The 18,592-nt window shown below is 48.8% G+C and overlaps 2 protein-coding genes across 2 annotated transcripts in view; one reads left to right on the top strand and one right to left on the bottom strand.

Moving 5' to 3' along the window:
• The window catches only part of CUNH20orf194 (chromosome unknown C20orf194 homolog), a 732,083-nt gene that overhangs the window by 133,434 nt on the left and 580,057 nt on the right, over window positions 1-18,592 (bottom strand). The gene's annotated exons all lie outside the window — the stretch shown is intronic.
• Window positions 1-18,592, top strand: part of ATRN (attractin) — a 172,651-nt gene that overhangs the window by 8,020 nt on the left and 146,039 nt on the right. Inside the window, exon 2 of the mRNA XM_017828986.1 lies at window positions 8,843-8,976. Coding sequence (XP_017684475.1) covers window positions 8,843-8,976 — 134 coding nt within the window. The remainder of the gene's footprint in view (window positions 1-8,842; window positions 8,977-18,592) is intronic.

Genomic DNA, 18,592 nt, shown 5'->3' with positions numbered 1-18,592 from the left:
GGGTTGGTTTGGGGTCTGGGTTGGTTTGGGGTCTGGGTTGGTTTGGGGTCTGGGTTGGTTTGGGATGCGGGGTTGGTTTGGGGTGCGAGGTTGGTTTGGGGTGCGAGGTTGGTTTGGGATACAGGGGTGATGGATTGTTTTGGGACTGGGGCTGGTTTGGGATGCTGTGTTGGTTTGGGGTATGGGGTTGGTTTGGGGTTGGAACTGGTTTATGGTCAGGACTGGTTTAGGGTATGGGTTTAGTTTGGGATCTGGGGGTAAGAGATTGGTTTGGGGTCACGGTTGGTTTGGGGTATAGGATTGGTTTGGGGTCACGGTTGGTTTGGGGTATGGGATTGGTTTGGGGTACGGGGATAAGGGCCTGGTTTGGTGTGAGAGTTCGGTTTGGGGTACGGGAGAGCTGGTTAAGGGTACAGGGGTAAGGGCTGCTTTGGGGTATGGGGATGAAGGGTTTGTTTGGAATATGGGGGTGAGAGATTGATTCGGGGTATCAGGGTGAGGGGCTGACTTGGGGTGAGAGCCTGGTTTGGGGTACCAGAGTGAGGGGCTGGTTTGGGGTATGGAGGGGAGTGCGCAGGAGCCACACCGGGGCTGAGGGTGAGGGACAGGGCAGGGGGCAATCAAGGGGACAGCAGCAGCCTCATGGCACCAGGTCAGGCTGCCCAGGAGGACACCTGGGGGAAATAGGTGGGAGAAGTGGGTTTAGGGACTCTAAAGAGGTGGGAGGTGACACGAGGTCCAGGGGTGAGTGTGGGGGCAGTGGGGTCGTGGGTGTGAGGGGCACGACCAGGAGAGAGTAAGGGTGAGGGGCACGACCAGGTGAGAGTAAAGGTGAAGGGCAGATCTAGGTGACAGTAAGGGTGAGGGGCACGACCAGGTGACAATAAAGGTGAGGGGCAGGACCAGGTGACAGTAAAGGTGAGGAGCAGGTCCAGGTGATGATGAAGGTGAGAGGCAGATGGACGTGTCAATAAAAGTGAGGGGCAGATCCCGGTGACAACGAGGGCAAAGGACAGATCCAGGTGACAACGAGGGCAAGGGGCAGATCCAGGTGACAACGAGGGCAAGGGGCAGATCCAAGTGACAACAAGGGCAAAGGACAGACCCAGGTGACAGAGATAAGAGGCTGGCCCAGGTGACAATAAAGGTGCAGGTGTTGGGACAGGGTAGGAGCGTGTTGAGGGGACAGCAGGCACTGGGGTGACCCTGGTTGAGCCTCAGGGCAGTGCAGGGGTGAGTGTGAGGGGCTGATCCAGGGGGATGTGGGTGCAAAGGGCTGGGCAGGAGCCGAGCGGGGGCACAGCAGGGATTTGGGTGCAGGGAGGGAGGTCTGGGGGATGTGGCTGTGAGGGGACACAGGGTGACAAGAGCATGAGTGTGATGGGTGACAGGGTGGAAGGTCAGGTCTGGGGGTCCCTGGGGTGGTTGGGGCTGCGTGGGGGAGGTCTGGGAGCGATGGGATGTGGGTGTCGGGTGCCCTGGTTGGTGGGTACGGGGTGTTTGTACCACAGAGGCAGCTCTGAGGGGACCCTGTTTTGGGTGTTGGTGACGGGGGGGGGGTCACTGAGGGTCAGTTGTCAGTCTCAGAAGCTGTGTAAGAGCAGGGATGTGGGGGTAGGACGCTGGGTCAGTGGGGTCTGGGTGTGAGGGATTGCTGAGCCTGGAAAATGTTGGGTTTAAGTTGTTGTAGGTCTGGAGAGAAAGGGAGAATGGGGGGGGGTGGGCAGGGGGACATTTTGGGTCTGTTTGAGTGGTGGGCTAAGGATGGTGGGTGGTTGCATGGGCGTGGATGGAGGTGGGAACAGTGAGGAGCCGGTGCTGTGGCTGGAGGACAGTGTGGATGTGGGGCCAGTTCCTGGGCTGGGGCACACAGAGAAGAAGGACCAATGTGGAGATTAATGTGGATCAGGTTTGGAGGAGAAGGGCTGTGAGTCACTATTAGGGCTGGGTGGGGCCAACAGGAGGGTTTGGGGGGGTTAAAGAAGCTCCTCTTGGCAGATAAGCAGGTGCTGGTTAAAGGTGAGGTGCGGGAGAGGTGTGTGCAGGGGGGAGAAGCAGCATCCTAAAGGGAGTATCTGGAGTTTGGGAGGCTCAGCTTTTGGAGCAGGAATGCTGCTGGCTCTTGGGGAGGGACAGCCTGGTGGAAGGAAGCTCCTGGGCTTGTGGGGGGACAAGGCTGGGCAAGGGGTGGAGTGGGACAGAGGGTGGTGGGAGGGTTCTACCACTGCAGGGGCGTTTTGTTTGGAGGAAAAAGGCTAAAGGAGGGTGCTGGGAAGCAGGAGGGAAACCCACTGGGTTCCACACTGGTCCAGGCCATGTGCCCGTGGGAATGAGGAGTGCCCGTGGGAATGAGGGGTGCCTGCAGAGCACAGAGGTGACTTTTGGGCTGTGTGATGCTGGAAAGTCCATTGCTGCAGTGCCAGGGCCAGTTCTGGTGGTGTTGGGACACTCAGTGGGGTTGTGTGTCCGAAGTCTATCCCATAGGGCGAGAAAATGGAAATCTTCCTGGGAATAGGCTGGGAATGCAGCCTGGATTGTGTGTTGTGGGCAGGGTTTGTGTAAGATGGTTACCTGCCTTGGATCCATCAGCTGTGGCAGTGACAGAGGCACTGTGTGTGTGTGTGTGTGTGTGTGTGAATTCCCTGGGCATGGCTGATTCCTGGAAAAGAAGGAATTGAGGAGAGGATGATTATCCTGGGCAGTGATTGCTTTCTCAGGGAGCTGCTGAGAGTACCAAGCACCCTTGGATGATGCTCCCTGTGGATTTGGGAGAAGGGGAGCTGTCTGTGTGAGCTGAACTCATGGAGGAAAAAGACTTTTATTATTTATTTGGGGTTTTTTGACGGTCTGTAGATGGGAGTATGATGCAGCCAATTTAAAAGGGATTTTTATAAAAATGATTCCAGGCCAGGCAAGTCCAAAGCTGCCTTTTTAAGGTCTTTTTGCCACTCTCATGAGAAGAATTTCTCTCTAGTTGAGTTTTATGAAATAGCCACTTACCTGTTACTTTCCTGGAGAGCTTTAGGATGTTGGTCATTTAAGGGGGACTGGATTTAAGTAAAAGCAGAGGCTCCTTTGCTGAACGATGCCACATAAAAAAAGAATTGTTATGTATCCACTGATAATACAACCTCAATTTTTTATCCTCTTGCCCATTTTCATAAAGCTTCTTGTTTCTTTCTCATGTGGAATCCCAGCCTAAAAGTTTGCTTGAACGAATAGGTTCAAAAATACAATGAATCTCTTTCTCTCGAGGTGGTTTATTTGCCTGTTTATTTCTTTATGAAGGAGTTGAAGTTCCCAGTAATGTTTTTAAACTTTGAGCCCCAAGCAAGTGCTTTTAGCAGCGTTTAGAGCTTTGCAGTCATGTGCCACCTTCCACATGCCTCGAGTTTGCTCTGTCTCCTGTCAGAAACGGCCCTGCAGGAGGTATATTTTTATTTTTTATTTATTTATTTTTTTTTTTTTTGGTTTATGGCTGTCGAGGGCTTGGCTTTAAAGGGCCTGACGTGTCATGAGATGCTGGAGGTACAGCTGGGAAGTGGAAGGGGCAGGTGAAAATTATTTCCTAAGTGTGGTGGTATATTCCACGTGCTTATCTGGTTGGCTGAGAGATGTAATTAAATTTGGCACGATAATCACCCCGTCTTATCTCGACGTACGTGATAACTGTATTTATTGCCTCCACTGCTTTTTATTTACATTGAACACTGGGGCTGTAAAGACACGACTTGTGCCTCATTAACCTGTTAATTCCTCCCATCTTCCGGGTTGGCAGCGAGGGGTGAATGTTGGAGCAACGAGTTGCAGTCTGATCATATTCCAGTTCCCTTTTTCCTTGGGAAATCTGTTTATTTAGGCTGCGGTTGGATGTATAAATAACACACCAGCCATCTGTGGTGCTCTTGGGGGTGGAGAAGGTTGACTTGGGAAGGGCTTCAGGTGACCTTCAGCGTTTTCGAGGTGTGGAACCAGCGGCTTGAGCTGTTCAGAGATAAAGATCTCGGCGGTAACAGAAGCTGAAGTAGAAAACAGGGCCCGTGCCTGATGCTCTGGTGTTTTCTGTTTCTGTGCAAACCTCCTGGGCTGGGCTGTGGGATCTGGGCAGGAGAGGAGCTGCTGCTGGGAGGGATGAGAGATTCCCCCAGTCCCAGAGCTGCAGCAGCATCCTGGGATAACGTTTGGAGGGGTGGGAGCTCCAGACTCCGGAGTTCAGTTGGCGGCGCTGGGTGTGCAATCACAGAGGTGCCGCAGGCTCAGAGAACAGGCTCCTCCAGGCTCTGTGTGCAGCTCAGGGACGGCCTCTAGTCCTGCCTAAACTGAATTCTGTCAGCCTGCTGCCTGATCAACATGTGGAATTAAGGCTGGGAACGCTCTAATGTCATCCAGTCCAACCATTCTCCACCACTGACCCGTGTCCCCAAATCCCACATCCACAGGGATTTTAAATCCCTCCAGGGATGGGGACTCCACCACTGCCCTGGGCAGCTGTGCCAGGGCTGGACACCCCTTTCCAGGAAGAAATTTTCCCTGTTGTCCAACCTAAACCTCCCCTGGCACAGCTTGAGGCTGTTCCCTCTCCTCCCGTCCCTTGTTCCCTGGGAGCAGAGCCCGACCCCCCCCCCCCCCCCCCCCCCCCCCCCCCCCCCGGCTCCCCCCTCCTGTCAGGGAGTTGCAGAGCCAGAAGGTCCCCCCTGAGCCTCCTTTTCTCCAGGCTGAGCCCCCCCAGCTCCCTCAGCTGCCTCATCTGCCAAGGGAGGTAAAGCACAGGGTGAGAAATGACCTCTGGTTCACACGGCTTTATTGTCCCGAGATGGTAAAGGATTGGATTAAGGAATTCAGGATAAGGATTGACTCCTGGAACAGTCACTGTGGATTGTGCCTGTAGGCTCAGGGATGGGCAGTTTGATGCTTGACTGTAGCTGAAAATATTATTTTGGCTGAATAATGGCAGATGATTCCAGGAATCTGGATTTTGTGTGTCGAGGCACTTGGTTCTCCTTTCCTGGTAACACTTACTTTTCTGGAGGTGGGAGATGGAAAATACTCAAGCAGGGCTTAACCAACCGGCCTGACAGAGAAGGCAAAAAAAGATCAGTGTGTATCCTTTAACTCCCTTTTTATTAATTTAATGGGAGCAGTTATGTGTTGCTGATGGAACATTATGAAGGAGTTGGTGTGTCCTTGGCCAAGGAATATTACGGGGAAGAGGAATTTTATCTCTAGATTTGGGTAAATCTCGACCTGAGAGAGTTGGGAGCTGGAAAAGAACTATCACAGTTCCCAGGAAAAGAACTATGACAAGTTCCCATTGTTAAATAAATGGCAGCTTTTGGTGAAAAGCTTATTATCCAGAGCCATTGTCTTTAAAAAGCCACCTGAGGCAGTTCAGAGCTTTGGGAAAAGTCAGGGAACTGCTCTGGAGATCCAAGGATGCTGGAGATTTGAATCAAATCAGTTTAAGTGCTCAAATTAGATTTGGGGGCAGCATTTGTGCCTGATCCCCATTCTGTTACTCCCTTTTCATTAGGGTATTATTGTGCTTTAAAATGATTTTCTCTTCCATGCTGCTGCTGGAAGGGCTCACTCAAACATTGTGCCCTGGTAATAAGAGAATAAGCTATTCAAGTAGGAAATACTTAAACATAATCAATTTTAATGAATACACTGGGGGGGGAAAAAAAAAGAGCATTTCTGTGCTTTTATTTAGTTCCTGGAGGCATTATTTCCAACTGTGGTTTATAATTTTGTTAGGAGGTGGATGTGGATATCTTTATGTATTCATTGTATATATTTCTGTCTGTCCATACATGTTAATAATATATAAATATTATATATTTTGGGACTTGGAGCAATCTGGGATAGTGGAAGGTGTCCCTGCCCATGGCAGGGGGTATGAACTGGGTGATCTTAAAGGCCCCTTCCAACAGAAACTATTCCATGAATTTATTTAAATGGTCTGTTCCTTGTGAGAGAAACCCATGGCTAATATTTAATCTGAATTCTCACTGGTTTATTGTTCCTTTTGCTGGCTTTATTGGATGGTCTGATATTTTACAAGGGCTGCTTTAAGAAGAGAAATTCACCTGTGAAATAATTCCATGTTTTGGAAATATCTGAGATGTTTCGCACTTTTCTCCTTCGCACTGAAGGACCAACATAAATATTTGAGTTGGGGAGGTTTTGTTAATGTTTGCAATAAGCTCCCTGCTTATTTTCAGTCTGCTTTATCCAAGGATTCAGCAGTGGAAAATCCAGAGCAGTGAAACAAAGCAGCTCCCGCTGGATCCTCCCCGTCGCCTCTGCTTCACACGCATCCAACACATTCCCTGCTGGAGCTTGAGTTGTTGGAATTATTGACCAGGAATAAGGCCTGTCCTGCTCCTGTCTTCATGCTGAGTGTTGGGACCTCCTGGAATGGAGCAGGTAGAGGATGACATTGCTCTGCCAGTTCCAGGGACCTACAAACACCTCCTGATCCGCAGCGTCAACGTTCCTGCCTCACTTCTCTAAGTCTGGTTAAATGTCTGGATATCAGGGAACACCTCTCAGGGAATAACCTTCCTTGGCAGTTGTCTGACACTGCTCTGCATCTTTCCATTATTTCCTAATTGCTGCTTTCATTATAGATCCAAAATAACCATAGAGTCATGGACTGGTTTGGATTGGAAGGGACATTAAAGATCACCTGGTTCCACCCCCTGCCCTGGGCAGGGACACCTTCCACTAGCCCAGGTTGCTCCAAGCCCTGTCCAGCCTGGCCTTGGACACTTCCAGGGATCCAGGGGCAGCCACAGCTTCTCTGGGAAACTACTAAAATAATCCCATGTCCAACCAGGTGTTCGTTACCATCTTCATCAATTGACATTTAACGTGAACAGCCTCTATTGAAACACCAACAAACTCCTGGGGCCAGCACCGTTTTCACAAAAAAGACTTGCTTTTTTTTTTTTTTTTAATTAAAAACAAACAAAATAATAGGACCAGCAGTGCTTTTATCACGTCCTGAGAAAGCTAAATAATATTCGGAATGCATGGGATGGACTCGACTCTGCCTGGCTTCTTCCTCTGCAGCTTTTGTGAGCCATCAAGTTGCAAAGCCTGAGCTTCCTGTCTGTGAAATCCATGCTGAAAATCCTCAATATATTGAGATAATGCTGCTGCTGACCAAGCTGTTGTCTCATTGCGTTAATTCAGGATACCCTTGGGTGCTCTTTTCTTAAACAGTTCCCTTGAAGAAATTTTTTTTTGTTTTGTTTTGTTTTTTTCCCAATTCGAAGTTCCAAGTGCAGCACTTGGAATTAGCTCCTCGATCCGGGAGAGCTTCCCCTTTTTTTGTTTTTTTTTTCCCTGCACTCAAGATATTCTCAGCGAGTAGGAACTCTTAAATCACATCTTCTAAAGCCCAGGGAGAAGATACAGCAAAAAAAAAGGCAGGAGATGGGGTTGAGAGTGACGTGATCGTGTAGGTGAAGTGGTTTTGGGGCTGGAATTCACCCTGGGAAGGAGCACAGCGGGTTTTATGCCAGTACTTTGTTCTTGCACGGCCACGTGCTCGCATCTGCCCCTGGAACCGCTGCAGCCACTTGGAAGCGGGGGCTGGAAAATGTGATAATCAATTTTACGGCAGAGAACAGAGCTGATAATTTGCTTTTGTGCAGGGCTTTGAATGAAATAACTCGCTGAGGCGCCCGAAAACGCCGGAGCAATAACGATGTTTGCTTTGTGCTTCCTGCTTTTGTTCCCCTGCTTTGTTTGGGGCTGATCCCTCCTGGAGTTCCCTCAGATCCACTTGAGACTGTCACTTAATGCCCTTCCCTCCCCTGCCTTCAAATGAATATTTATTTGGTGGAGGGGCAGGTTTGCTGCCGGGGTTTTTGGGGGGTGTGCTGCTTGCAGAAGAATTCCGGGCACGGTTTGGGCTTGTGGGACTTGGAATCCTTGGGATTCTGAGAATGGAAGGGCTCTGTGGTGATTGTGACACCATCAGGATTGGGAAGAGCCCTTTAACTGCTCACAGAACAGGCTCCCCGTGGCCATCTGATAAATTTGGGAGTTCAGAATTTGGGACTTTCAAATAGTGGGGAAAATTGGAGGATAATTTAAGGGAAATGGACTCATTGTTTTGGGCTGAAAATCGCCTCAGTGCATCTCGCAGAAGCAATAACAATTTCAATGTTTTCCTGATGAGCTGAGCGATATTCCTGCTAAAGAAGGGCAGCTGATCTCCAAATCTGATCTGGGAAGTACTTCTGGACACCCCAGCATCTGGAAAACATTCCTAGTCCTGGAATGGCTTCGTTTGGTATTTGAGTTTCCTGCGGCATCACCGGCCTCAGAATTTGCAGTTCCCTGAAAAAGCAGAAGTGGCATTAAGCTGGTTTTGGGGACAGAGTTGGTGGTCTGGGCATTCCAACCAAGGGTTTTCCAACGTGTCAAATCCCTTTTTTTCCCCTGCCATGCCTGCAGGAGTAAAGCCTTGCTGTACACAACAACCTGGGCCGCGCTCGGTGCATGTCACGAAATTTAAACAGGGGTTGTTGCTTCTTGTAGGTGCAGAGTGTTACACATCCTCTTTGGGCTGGAAATTATCCATAATATCCTCTCCCATGAGCCAGCCCTGCTCATCTTTGCACAGAAACTCCTGCAGGACGTGCAAATACAGCTGTGAAAAATCCCAGATTTTCCATTATTCGTCTTCCCCCTCCTCTACTCCCTGATTTTTATTTTTTTTTTTCAGAGCCCTTGTTTTATTCTTTGCTGGTTTCTTTGGGCTGAAAGGAAACCAAACCGAGGAAAGCTGCGTTAGGAAAACACCCTCTGGAAGACTTTTCTTTATTAGTCAGTGTTTGTGTTGCATGAAAATTTAATATCCGTCTCCAAGGTGGTGCTCGTCTCCTGGAAGGATAAGAAGCTTGGCACACATGAATTAGCATTTTTTGTCAGCTCCCTTTTTATAAACTTCAAAAGCAGAAGGTGAGAACTGCGTCTTCCATTTAGAAAATTGAGGTTGGGTTTAATATTATTCCGTTGTGAAGGGGAAGAAGAGCTGTGGCTGCAGCTGCTCTGTGATTAAAGCCGTGGCAGTTCCATCCCTGCTGGTTTTCCAGTCATTCCTACGGAATAAAATGACTCCTCCAGTGGATTAGTTGTGTGCTTTCCCCCGTTTTCTTTGTGCTTGTGTCGTTATCCCCTTCCTTCCACGGTTTGTGTGGTGCTCCACGTGTTGCTGTCGTGGCACTGCTGCCGGATATTTTGCATGGAAATTGCCTTATCCCGGGAAAATCCACGCTCCGGGTTCACCCTGGGCACAGTGGGTGGATTTCACGGCTTGTTACGCTCCACGGCATGTTTGAGTTCCTCCAAAATAAACTTTCCAAGGCGGCTTTGTGAAGGTTTTTTTTTTGCAGCACGTTTCCTGTGCACCTGCCTGGTTAAGGATTCATTTCCGTGGCCAATCCCCATTAACGCAGAGCGGAGTGTCCCGGGAATTTTATAGGGATTTCAGAGCTTGGATCTCCGGTGTGACACACTTTGATCTTGTGTGGAATCAGCAAAAACGATGCCAAGAAGATTTCCAGCCTTTGCAAGGATGCAGAGTGGTGTGGGACTGAAGTGCTGACTGGGCAGGGCAGCGCTACAGGAAAGAAAAATCAGGGAAAATTCCGGACTTATTTCCCATCAAGGACTTCTGTGCTGCCAAAAAAAAATATTCTGCTCCGTCCAAATTGTGAGCAGACATCGAAGTTGCTGGTTTGCTGGAAGCAAAGTATTGAATTCCCAGCAATATAGTGGAAAATAATGCGTTCTGAGGTCACTGGTGGCTCTGTAATACTCATTTTTTCCCCGTGGAGCTCGGGAGTTGTGGGGTCAGTTTTTATTTTTTTGCGGAAAAACTTGACATTTATTGTTGTGCAAGATTCACTCTTGTCTTTCCATCTGCATTTATTTATAGTTGCTGCCTGTTTGCTTTGACAGTGTGTTGGTGCTTTTTAGTTTCAGGGATTGATTTATTCCGCCGGAACACGGACCAGCAGCTCTGGAAATCCGGGGCACTCCGTGTCTTTCTCACACGTGCACAGGTTTCAGCCACTTTGAAAGTCCCTGGTTTTCATTTTAGGGACTGGTCATGGGGGTTTAAAAATGCCCTGGTTCAACTTTTGGAGGGTGAATCATTCTGGGGAGGTGTTGCTGTGGCTCAAAGTCAACCCCAGAACTCACCTTCCCGCCTCTGCACGTTCCCTCTGAAACATCCATTCTCACGTTGCTGGGATTTTTTATTTCCTGGTGGATGTCACTGGTAATTTATTAGCTTGTTTTATCTGGATTTATGTGGTGAGCAGCCCAAAAAAAAAACCACCTCAGTTAAAACGTGTTAAAATAGTAATTCCTGGCTCATTTCCAGCTTCCCTCGGTACCTGAGCCGTGGAGGATTTCTGGGACAGCAGGAAAACGTTGTCAGCACCAGCAGAATTCCACAGTAACAGTTTCCATGCAGGTCTGCTGTTTGAATATGAAGGATTTGGATTTCTGGGGGAAACAGGAATGTGTGATCCCAGTTGGAAAAGCTGAAGTGACTTTGTAGCCTGTGACTTTATATTCCCTTGGGAATAAATGACCACAGACTTCAGGAATCAAACAGAAGCACAGTTCATCATCCAGTCCCCTTACTTTCCCTATCTATGCAATTAGGACAAATTATTTATATGTTTTAAAGCTGTTCTGATGATGGTGCAATTTAAATAGGAATTTGGAGGTCTGGAAGCATATTTTCATGGCACTTTTGCATGGCAACTGGGATTCAGTTGTCTATTCTGAGAATAATACTGCCCTACAGAAGAAATGTGGTTAATGTTACTATAAATATGCCTAAATCATCTTCACTGAGGCTGATGAAAAAGGGATATTGTGTGTTAAAAGTGATGGGCTTTAAATGTGATCTTAATTTCCCTGTTCAGCGCTGAGGGGAATTCGTCACGTGGAATTAAAGGACAAAAAAAAAATAAATGTGAAAATGGTGTTATCAGATCAAAGCTGGGGGAGGCATCAGAGCAGCTTCTGGGCCTGAGCTCTGCTTGTTTTTCAAAACAAGATGTGTGTGGATGAGGCTGTGGATGAGATGGGACATCCCATGCCGTGTTCCCACCCTCTGAATCCCACTGGTTTTCCAGCCTCTCAAGGCAGTGGGACGGTGGCTTTCCCTGTGGATTGTGTGCCTGGGCTCCTTCCTGGAGGAGTGACCCTTGGTGAGACAGCTTGGACCATCAGGGCTGGTGAGGTCAGGAACTGAGGGTGGGCTGGAGGTTCTCCCAGGGAAGATGAAGGGAAATCTTTCCCCTTATTTCGTAGGTTGCTGTAACTGCAGGCAGCTCGTTCACGGAATCAGGGAATGGTTTGGGTTGGAAGGGAACTTAAAGGCCATCCAGTCCCACCCCCTGCCATGGGCAGGGACACCTTCCACTAGCTCAGGTTGTTCCAGCCTGGCCTTGGACACTTCCAGGGATCCAGGAGCAGCCACAGCTTCTCTGGGCAACCTGTGCCAGGGCCTCACCACCCTCACAGCCAGGAATTCCTTCCCAATATCCCATCTAACCCTGCCCTCTTTCAGTTTGAAACCATTCCCCCTTGTCCCCAGTCCCTCTCCAGCTCTCCTGGAGCCCCTTTAGGCCCTGCAAGGGGCTCTCAGCTCTCCCTGGAGCCTTCTCTTCTCCAGGTGACCTCTACAGGATTCCTTCCTCTTACCTGTGGATTTGAAGAAGAAATTCTCTGGGAGACACCTGTGTGCATGTGTGTCCATTGATTTCTGTTCACACTTGAATTTTTCATGCATTTCCTATTGATTGAAAGCTATTAATTTGCAAAAATTATGAACTTGCAGCAGCCTGAGCCCTTCCTGGACTTTCTCTGGGTATCAAGGCTCTCTTGCTTTTCCGTAGTAAATAACGAGTGAACTTCTGCCATTCACTGCAGGAAACCCTTCTGTTCAGATTTAGGGAGATTTCCAGGATTCTATAGAACACAACTGGAATTTTTTCATTAGTATCTTGTGACATAAGGATTTTGTGACCACAAGCAGCAAATTCACACCAAAAATTTAAGAGTAGGTGGGTGAGAGTCGCTGCCCTGGAGGAGATGAACCGCTCTGGGTGATCTCTGGGGTAACTCTGTCATACCTGGAGAAGAAAAAAAAAACCATTTTGAGTTGGAGGGTTTTTAAGTTCTCCAAACTTAACAGATCAGAGCAGCAAGAGGTGCTGTGGCATGGGGAGCTTTGGAAGCCCTTTGGGAATCTGGGCTGTGGAGGGGTTAAGGATTAACAGCAGGTCAGGGCTGGGATTTGGCACAAGATGCTTTCCCTTGAAGCTCCAACTAAATAAGAAAACCCACCCAGATAGCTATAATTTAATGGGGTTAAATATATACCCACACATTTCTCTCTCTCTCTCTCTCCCCTGTCTGGCATTTTCAACAGAGGTTCTTCTTTTATGCCTTAGAGTAGCTCAGAGTCTTTTTATCAGCCCTTTCTCTTGGTTGTTCATGTTCATTATTAGGTCTTTTAAAAACAAGCTCTGGGAAAATCTGGCCCTGATAAGTTGTGTGTTGCTGGAACTTCTGCAAGGAGTGAAAACAGTAGGAGTGGTAGTTTCTAAATTTTCCTTTTGGGTTGTTTTTCTTTGGGCAGCAACTTCTGCACCCAGTGAGTGTAAAACACTTGTGGTGTGGGTAAAGCTCTACAGCTACCGAGGTGTGGAGTTAAGATAATTATTGTGCAGGTCACTTGATCTTCCTTAATGTATAATATCCTGTTGAAGTGCTGGAGCTGAGGAGGAAAGAGGACAGGTCAGCATTGTGAAACAGCTGTCCAAGGTAACTCTGATATGTGTAATTTGGAGTGTGTTATGTATCATCTCATCCTGATCTCGGTAGCAAAGGTCTTGCTGATCAGGCAGTAAAATATCTCAGAGGCACATTTGCTGGTGCTGATACTGTTTGAGATGTTCACTGACATGCAGAGTGAACCAAACCCAGGCTTTTCAGGTGTGGGGTTTGGAAATGAAACCCTGCCTGGGGTGTAGATATGGAAATCAGATGTTGTGAACTGCCTTTTGAGGAACCCTCTCCCTGTCCATGGAGTGCACGGGGCACGTCCCTGTTAAACAGGCACTGAGAGTTTTAGGGGACTGAAGGCAGGTGATGGGGATGTGCCACCTGCAGCCTCATCCCAGGTCACCTTCAGGAATATCCCTGCAGGAGGGAAGAGGAGACTGAGGTCGAACCTCACGGGGATCTGCAGATTCCTCCCGAGGGGCAGCTCTGGGTGAGCAGGGACAGGAGCCAGGGGATGGCTGGAGCTGTGCCAGGGCAGGGTCAGGGTGGATTTTAGGGAAAGATTCTTCCCCCAGAGGCTGGTTGGGCACTGCCCAGGCTCCCCAGGGCAGTGGGCACAGCCCCAAGGCTGCCAGAGCTCCAGGAGGGTTTGGACAACGCTCTGAGGGACAGGGTGGGATTGTTGGGGTGTCTGGGCAGGGCCAAGGGTTGGACTGTGTGATCCTGGTGGGTCCCTTCCCACCCAGGATATTCCATGATTCTGTGTGCAGGTGAAGCCAAAGGCAGCTCAGCAATCCTCCCTGCTGTCCTTGCTTTCCAGGGATATCCACAGCAAACTAAGGGCAGCAAATTGCACCAGCAGTGAAAACAGGGAAGGGAGGTGGCTGTGCATCACTTGGTCTAATTTGGGGTGGCGTTTTTTTTTTGGGTTTTGGTGTTTTGTTTTCTTTTTCCCAGTCCTGATGTGTTCCTTGGCTCCTTCCCTGTGTTTTCCCTGAAGTTTCAGTTCCTAAGGGGGATAGCACTTCCCTCTCAGAAAGAATTAACACAGGACAGAATTCCAGGATTGATTTATCAACAGCTTTGATGGGGAGTTGATTCCCAACCCCTACAGACTGAGGTCGAGGTGCCACCAGACTTCTGGGATCAGGGCCTTCCCTGGGTATCTGAATGTGCTCTTGGAAGGCTGTTTTCCACCTGAAGGTTTTGCAGGATGGGGGATCCTTTTCCCAAGCTGACTGTGAAGCTGCAGAGCTGGAAGCCAGGACATGGGACACATGGATACGTATCATGTTACTTATTTGCACCGAGGGAGTCTGGAGGAGTCCCAGTCATAACATTTGGAATGTGTTCCCCCTAAAATAGTCCGTGTTGTGCGTTGTCCTGATTATTTGTGCTGGCAGGATTCACGTTCGCTGATTCAAATCAGATTTTCTGCCTTTTTCATTGTGGCTCTTTTAATCTTAATGCTTTGATTAGATTTCCCCGAAGTTTTATTATGTCCTCTCTACCCTTAATTCACTTTTAAAATCTTTCTTTCATCTAATTGTAATCAAATTTTGCCCTTGGGCAGGTGTGCTCATAATCTTTTAAGAGCAGTTTTAAAAGCAGGGTGAAGAAGGTGAGGAGCTGGTCATAGAAAGTGGCATTAGTTGAGTCTTTGGACTGTAAAATAGTGATTAAAAAAAAAAAAAGAAGTTGAGGGGAAGATGATCTGATATCTACAGGCCCATCAGTGTGACCTTGAGAGCAAACAGGGATTTAAAAGCACATTTCTGAAGGGAAGAGTGGCAGAGACAGGAATTGCCAGTTAGATTTGCCATGTGTGAGCGATGCTGTTTTAAACACAGTATATATGTGTGGGGGGGATGTTTTTCAAGCATCATTTGGGATGAAAGCACCTGTAAGGGATAAATAAATCCTGGCTGGGCTTTGGAAGCCTCTTGGATTCAGTGGCACCACCCGAAGCTGGACTGCAGTAAATGACCTGTGAAGGGCTTTTCACCTTTGCTGTGGGAGCCAGGGAAACTGGGGGGGTTTCTCTTTTATTCTCTCATTTCTATTGATAGAGAATTAATCAGGTGCCTCCTCATGTTGTAGGTATGGAAAGGGAGCAGTTCCTGAGGTGTTAAATGGGTGGAGAAGGGTTAAAACAGGGACAAGGGAGGGGATTCTGCCCCTCTGCCCCTGTCTCAGCTGAGACCCCCCTGGAATGCTGCTCCAGCCCTGGGAACAACAGCACAAGGACGTGGAGCTGCTGGAGAGAGTCCAGAGGAGGCCCCGGAGCTGCTGCCAGGGCTGGAGCCCCTCTGCTCTGGAGCCAGGCTGGGAGAGCTGGGGGGGTTCCCCTGGAGAAGAGAAGGCTCCAGGGAGAGCTGAGAGCCCCTGGCAGGGTCTGAAGGGGCTCCAGGAGAGCTGGAGAGGGACTGGGGACAAGGCATGGAGGGACAGGACACAGGGAATGACTTCCCAGTGCCAGAGGGCAGGGTTAGGTGGGATATTGGGAAGGAATTGCTGTCTGGGAGGGTGGGGAGGCCCTGAGCAGGTTGGGCAGAGAAGCTGTGGCTGTCCCTGGATCCCTGGAAGTGTCCAAGGCCAGGTTGGAGCAACCTGGTCTAGTGGAAGGTGTCCCTGCCCATGGCAGGGGGTGGAATGAGATGGTCTTTAATGTCCCTTCCGACCCAACCCATTCCATGATGCTGCGAAAGAAAGGGAGAAGGTGAGAAGCCGCCCCTGGAACCTGATTCAGTGTTTCCATTCCTGACCTGGGTGCACAGATGTGCTGTGCTGACGTCACTGATGACGTCATCAGGGTGCAGATCTCCCACCCCCACCCTGGCACAGCAGGGCGGGTGAAGTGACAGAAGGGGGCTGAGGCAGCAACTGCTCCCGGGGATTTACACAAAAAAAACCTGCTAAGATGAAGTTTTTACCACGGGGAAAAAAAAACCCCACCCCAGACCCAGAAGCTGTAATTGGGCTTTGAACGGTGGTGGTTTGTCAGTGGGATGACTTTGGGAAGACAAAGGAGAAAGGCAGGGAGGGGAAGGAGGGAAAATGATATTATAGTTGCAAGCACTGGTGGGAGCATCTCCTGGGTGACACCATCCCCCTGGGATCAGGTGGTTCCCTTTTAATCACCTGTTAAGAGAGGTTTGGGGTTGTTTTTAGGGGCTCTGCTTGGTATTTCTCCTCAAGTTCAGCAAATGCTCTTGGCCTGCAGCTCTTTGTGATCAGCCCACGAGTGGGTGGTGCTCCTTCCCCGGGGTGCTAAACCCAAACCATTCTTTCAATTACTGAAGGTAATTTCTGAGGTGGAACAAATCCCGAGGTTTAATCCGGGGAGTTTTGATGATTCACTCCGGGCACCAGTCGTTCCACGAGCCTCTGCATCTCTCCCTGGACAACCCAGATTAGAAACCGCCAGTCAATAATTGCAGGACACTTTGTCCTTGCCTTTAAACACCTGTTAAATGGTTTTAGAAATACTTTATTATTATTATTATTATTATTATTGTTGTTTGTTTGTCACACCTTGCTCTCTGCTCACTGGGAGCAGATCCTGATATTTGGTTTCTTAATTATCACCGGCGTTCTCCCAAACGGGGAAAAAACCACCTTTATGTTAAAATTTAACTGTGTGAAAAGTTATATAAAGGTTGTAACACTCTTAATATAAAACAGCAGCCTGGAATGGAATCGATTAAAGCAAAATAATGTGTTTGTGCTCTGGCTTTTCCTGGTGAGCTGCTGACAGCAGAGCCAGGCTGGGGGTTCTCCCCTCTTGCTTCCCATTCCGAGCTGAAATTCCTCCCAAACCCACTGTTTGAGGAATCCTGACTTTTTGGGAGCCTCACAAGGCGTCTCAGATGTTCTTCTGTATGTAAAATTAACCTGCAGGAAGTCAGGTTTTTGTCATTCCTTACAAAGTTGTGATGTTGGGGGGATTTTTTTGAACCCCAAGGTTTTATATTTCCAGCTTTCCGCTGGAAATTCTCCCAGTTTTGTGTGAGGGACCCAACAGTTCCGTGTAGTCACTGTTGGTGTGATAAAAAGTTTACGTGCTGATAAGATTGAAACATTATTTTCAACCATTTTGGCTTTCAGCGATCCAGAAAATTTAAATAAAGCCTCAGGTGGGAAGTTGTATTTTGGTGTATTTTTGGCAACTGCAAAAGCGATGTTCAAGTTCTTGTGTAAAATTTCAGTAAGGCATGTTTGGAAATTACCCCTTTTTCTCCCTATATTTATTTACATAAATGATTTTTCATTTTGGTTTTGGGGCAGAAGGTGATTATTTTAAATAGAATTCTGAAATGACATTGTCAGTCACCCTGCAAAGGTTTTGCACTAGCACATAATTTGTGCTTAATGCTTCGCTGCCCTGAGACTTCCATAAAATCCTCCTCTTGCCAATGCCCCAGTGTCGGGGAATTGTGGGAATGTGACTGGGAAGGGCAGGATACGAAGTTCTCTGCAGCCAATGAGTGGCTGGAGGAGGCCTGGGAGTCTCCAGGCTGGTCTGGCAGAGCAGCCTGTGCATGTTGACAAGTCACAGGGCTGCTCATGTAGAAATAATTCCGTCTCCGGAGGGAAGAGGACGGAGAGCCCTGGGAAAAAGGCTGCTTTGGGTCAGTCTGGAGCAGTTGGGATCACAGGGAAGGTCAAACAGCTCGGCCTAAACTCCAACAAATGCCTCAGCCTGGCTTTTCCTCCGTGCAGGGGTTATTATTGATCATTGTGGAACCAAAGCATGACTAATTAGAATATCATAATTCATTCGGGTTCCAAAGCAGCAGCAAACTCTGCTGGGTTGGGCTCATTTTTTGTGAGTTTACCTCACGTGTTTTGTCTGAACTCTGCCCACCCGTCCCCGTTGGCTCCCTGCTGTCCAAGGGGGTGTTGTGAAAGGTCCCGTGGGTGAGTTTAATGATTGCCTTTGGTTGTAGAGCCCCGTGTGCTTTCAAGGATCTCCTGTGTTTGCTGTTCGTGGGACACTTTGGGGTTTGGTGTTAGAACTGGTGCCCACACGGTAGGAAACGGTGGCTCAAGTTAATCTTTTAAACTGATGGCTCAGCTCTTAAAAATGAGCATGCAATGTTTATCAATTCTTGCTTTTTCTGCCTTTGAGATACCAAACAGTTCTTTAGGAGAGGGGAAAACAAAAGAAAAATTGTTGTGTGATTTGTGATGTAGTTGATGGCAAAGGTGTGAACTCTGCTGGTGCTCCCTGCTTTGGGGTGTTGGAATTGGCTCAGTGTTGGGCCCAGTCCTGTTTAATATCTTTATATCAATAATATCTCTACTGGTGATCTGGATGAGGGGATTGAGGACACCTTCAGTAAGTTTGTGGATGACACCAGGTTGGGTGGGATGTGGATCTGCTGGAGGGCAGGAAGGCTCTGCAGAGGGATCTGGATGGGCTGGATCCATCCAGTGGTGTGAGGGACAACAAGGCCGGGTCCTACATGGGGGTCACAACATCCCCTGCAGCTCCAGGCTTGGGAAGAGTGGCTGGAAAGCTGGAAAAGGAGTTGGAGTGGCTGAACATGAGCCCAGGGGTGCCAAGAAGGCCAATGGCCCCTGGTCTGTGCCAGCCCTGGTGTGTCCCAGCCCCAGGGCAGGGATTGTCCCCCTGTGCTGGCACTGCTGAGGCACCTCCAGCCCTGGGGGCACTTCTGGGACCCTCAGACAGGAGAGACATGGAGGGGCTGGAGCGTGTGCAGGGAAGGGAACGGAGCTGGGAAGGGGCTGGAGCAGCAGG

Source organism: Lepidothrix coronata, unplaced genomic scaffold, assembly GCF_001604755.1.
Source record: "Lepidothrix coronata isolate B3197 unplaced genomic scaffold, Lepidothrix_coronata-1.0 Scaffold156, whole genome shotgun sequence".
NCBI lineage: Eukaryota > Metazoa > Chordata > Aves > Passeriformes > Pipridae > Lepidothrix > Lepidothrix coronata.
Note: the sequence above shows the minus strand (reverse complement) of the source record. Positions and strands in the feature narration are given on the sequence as shown.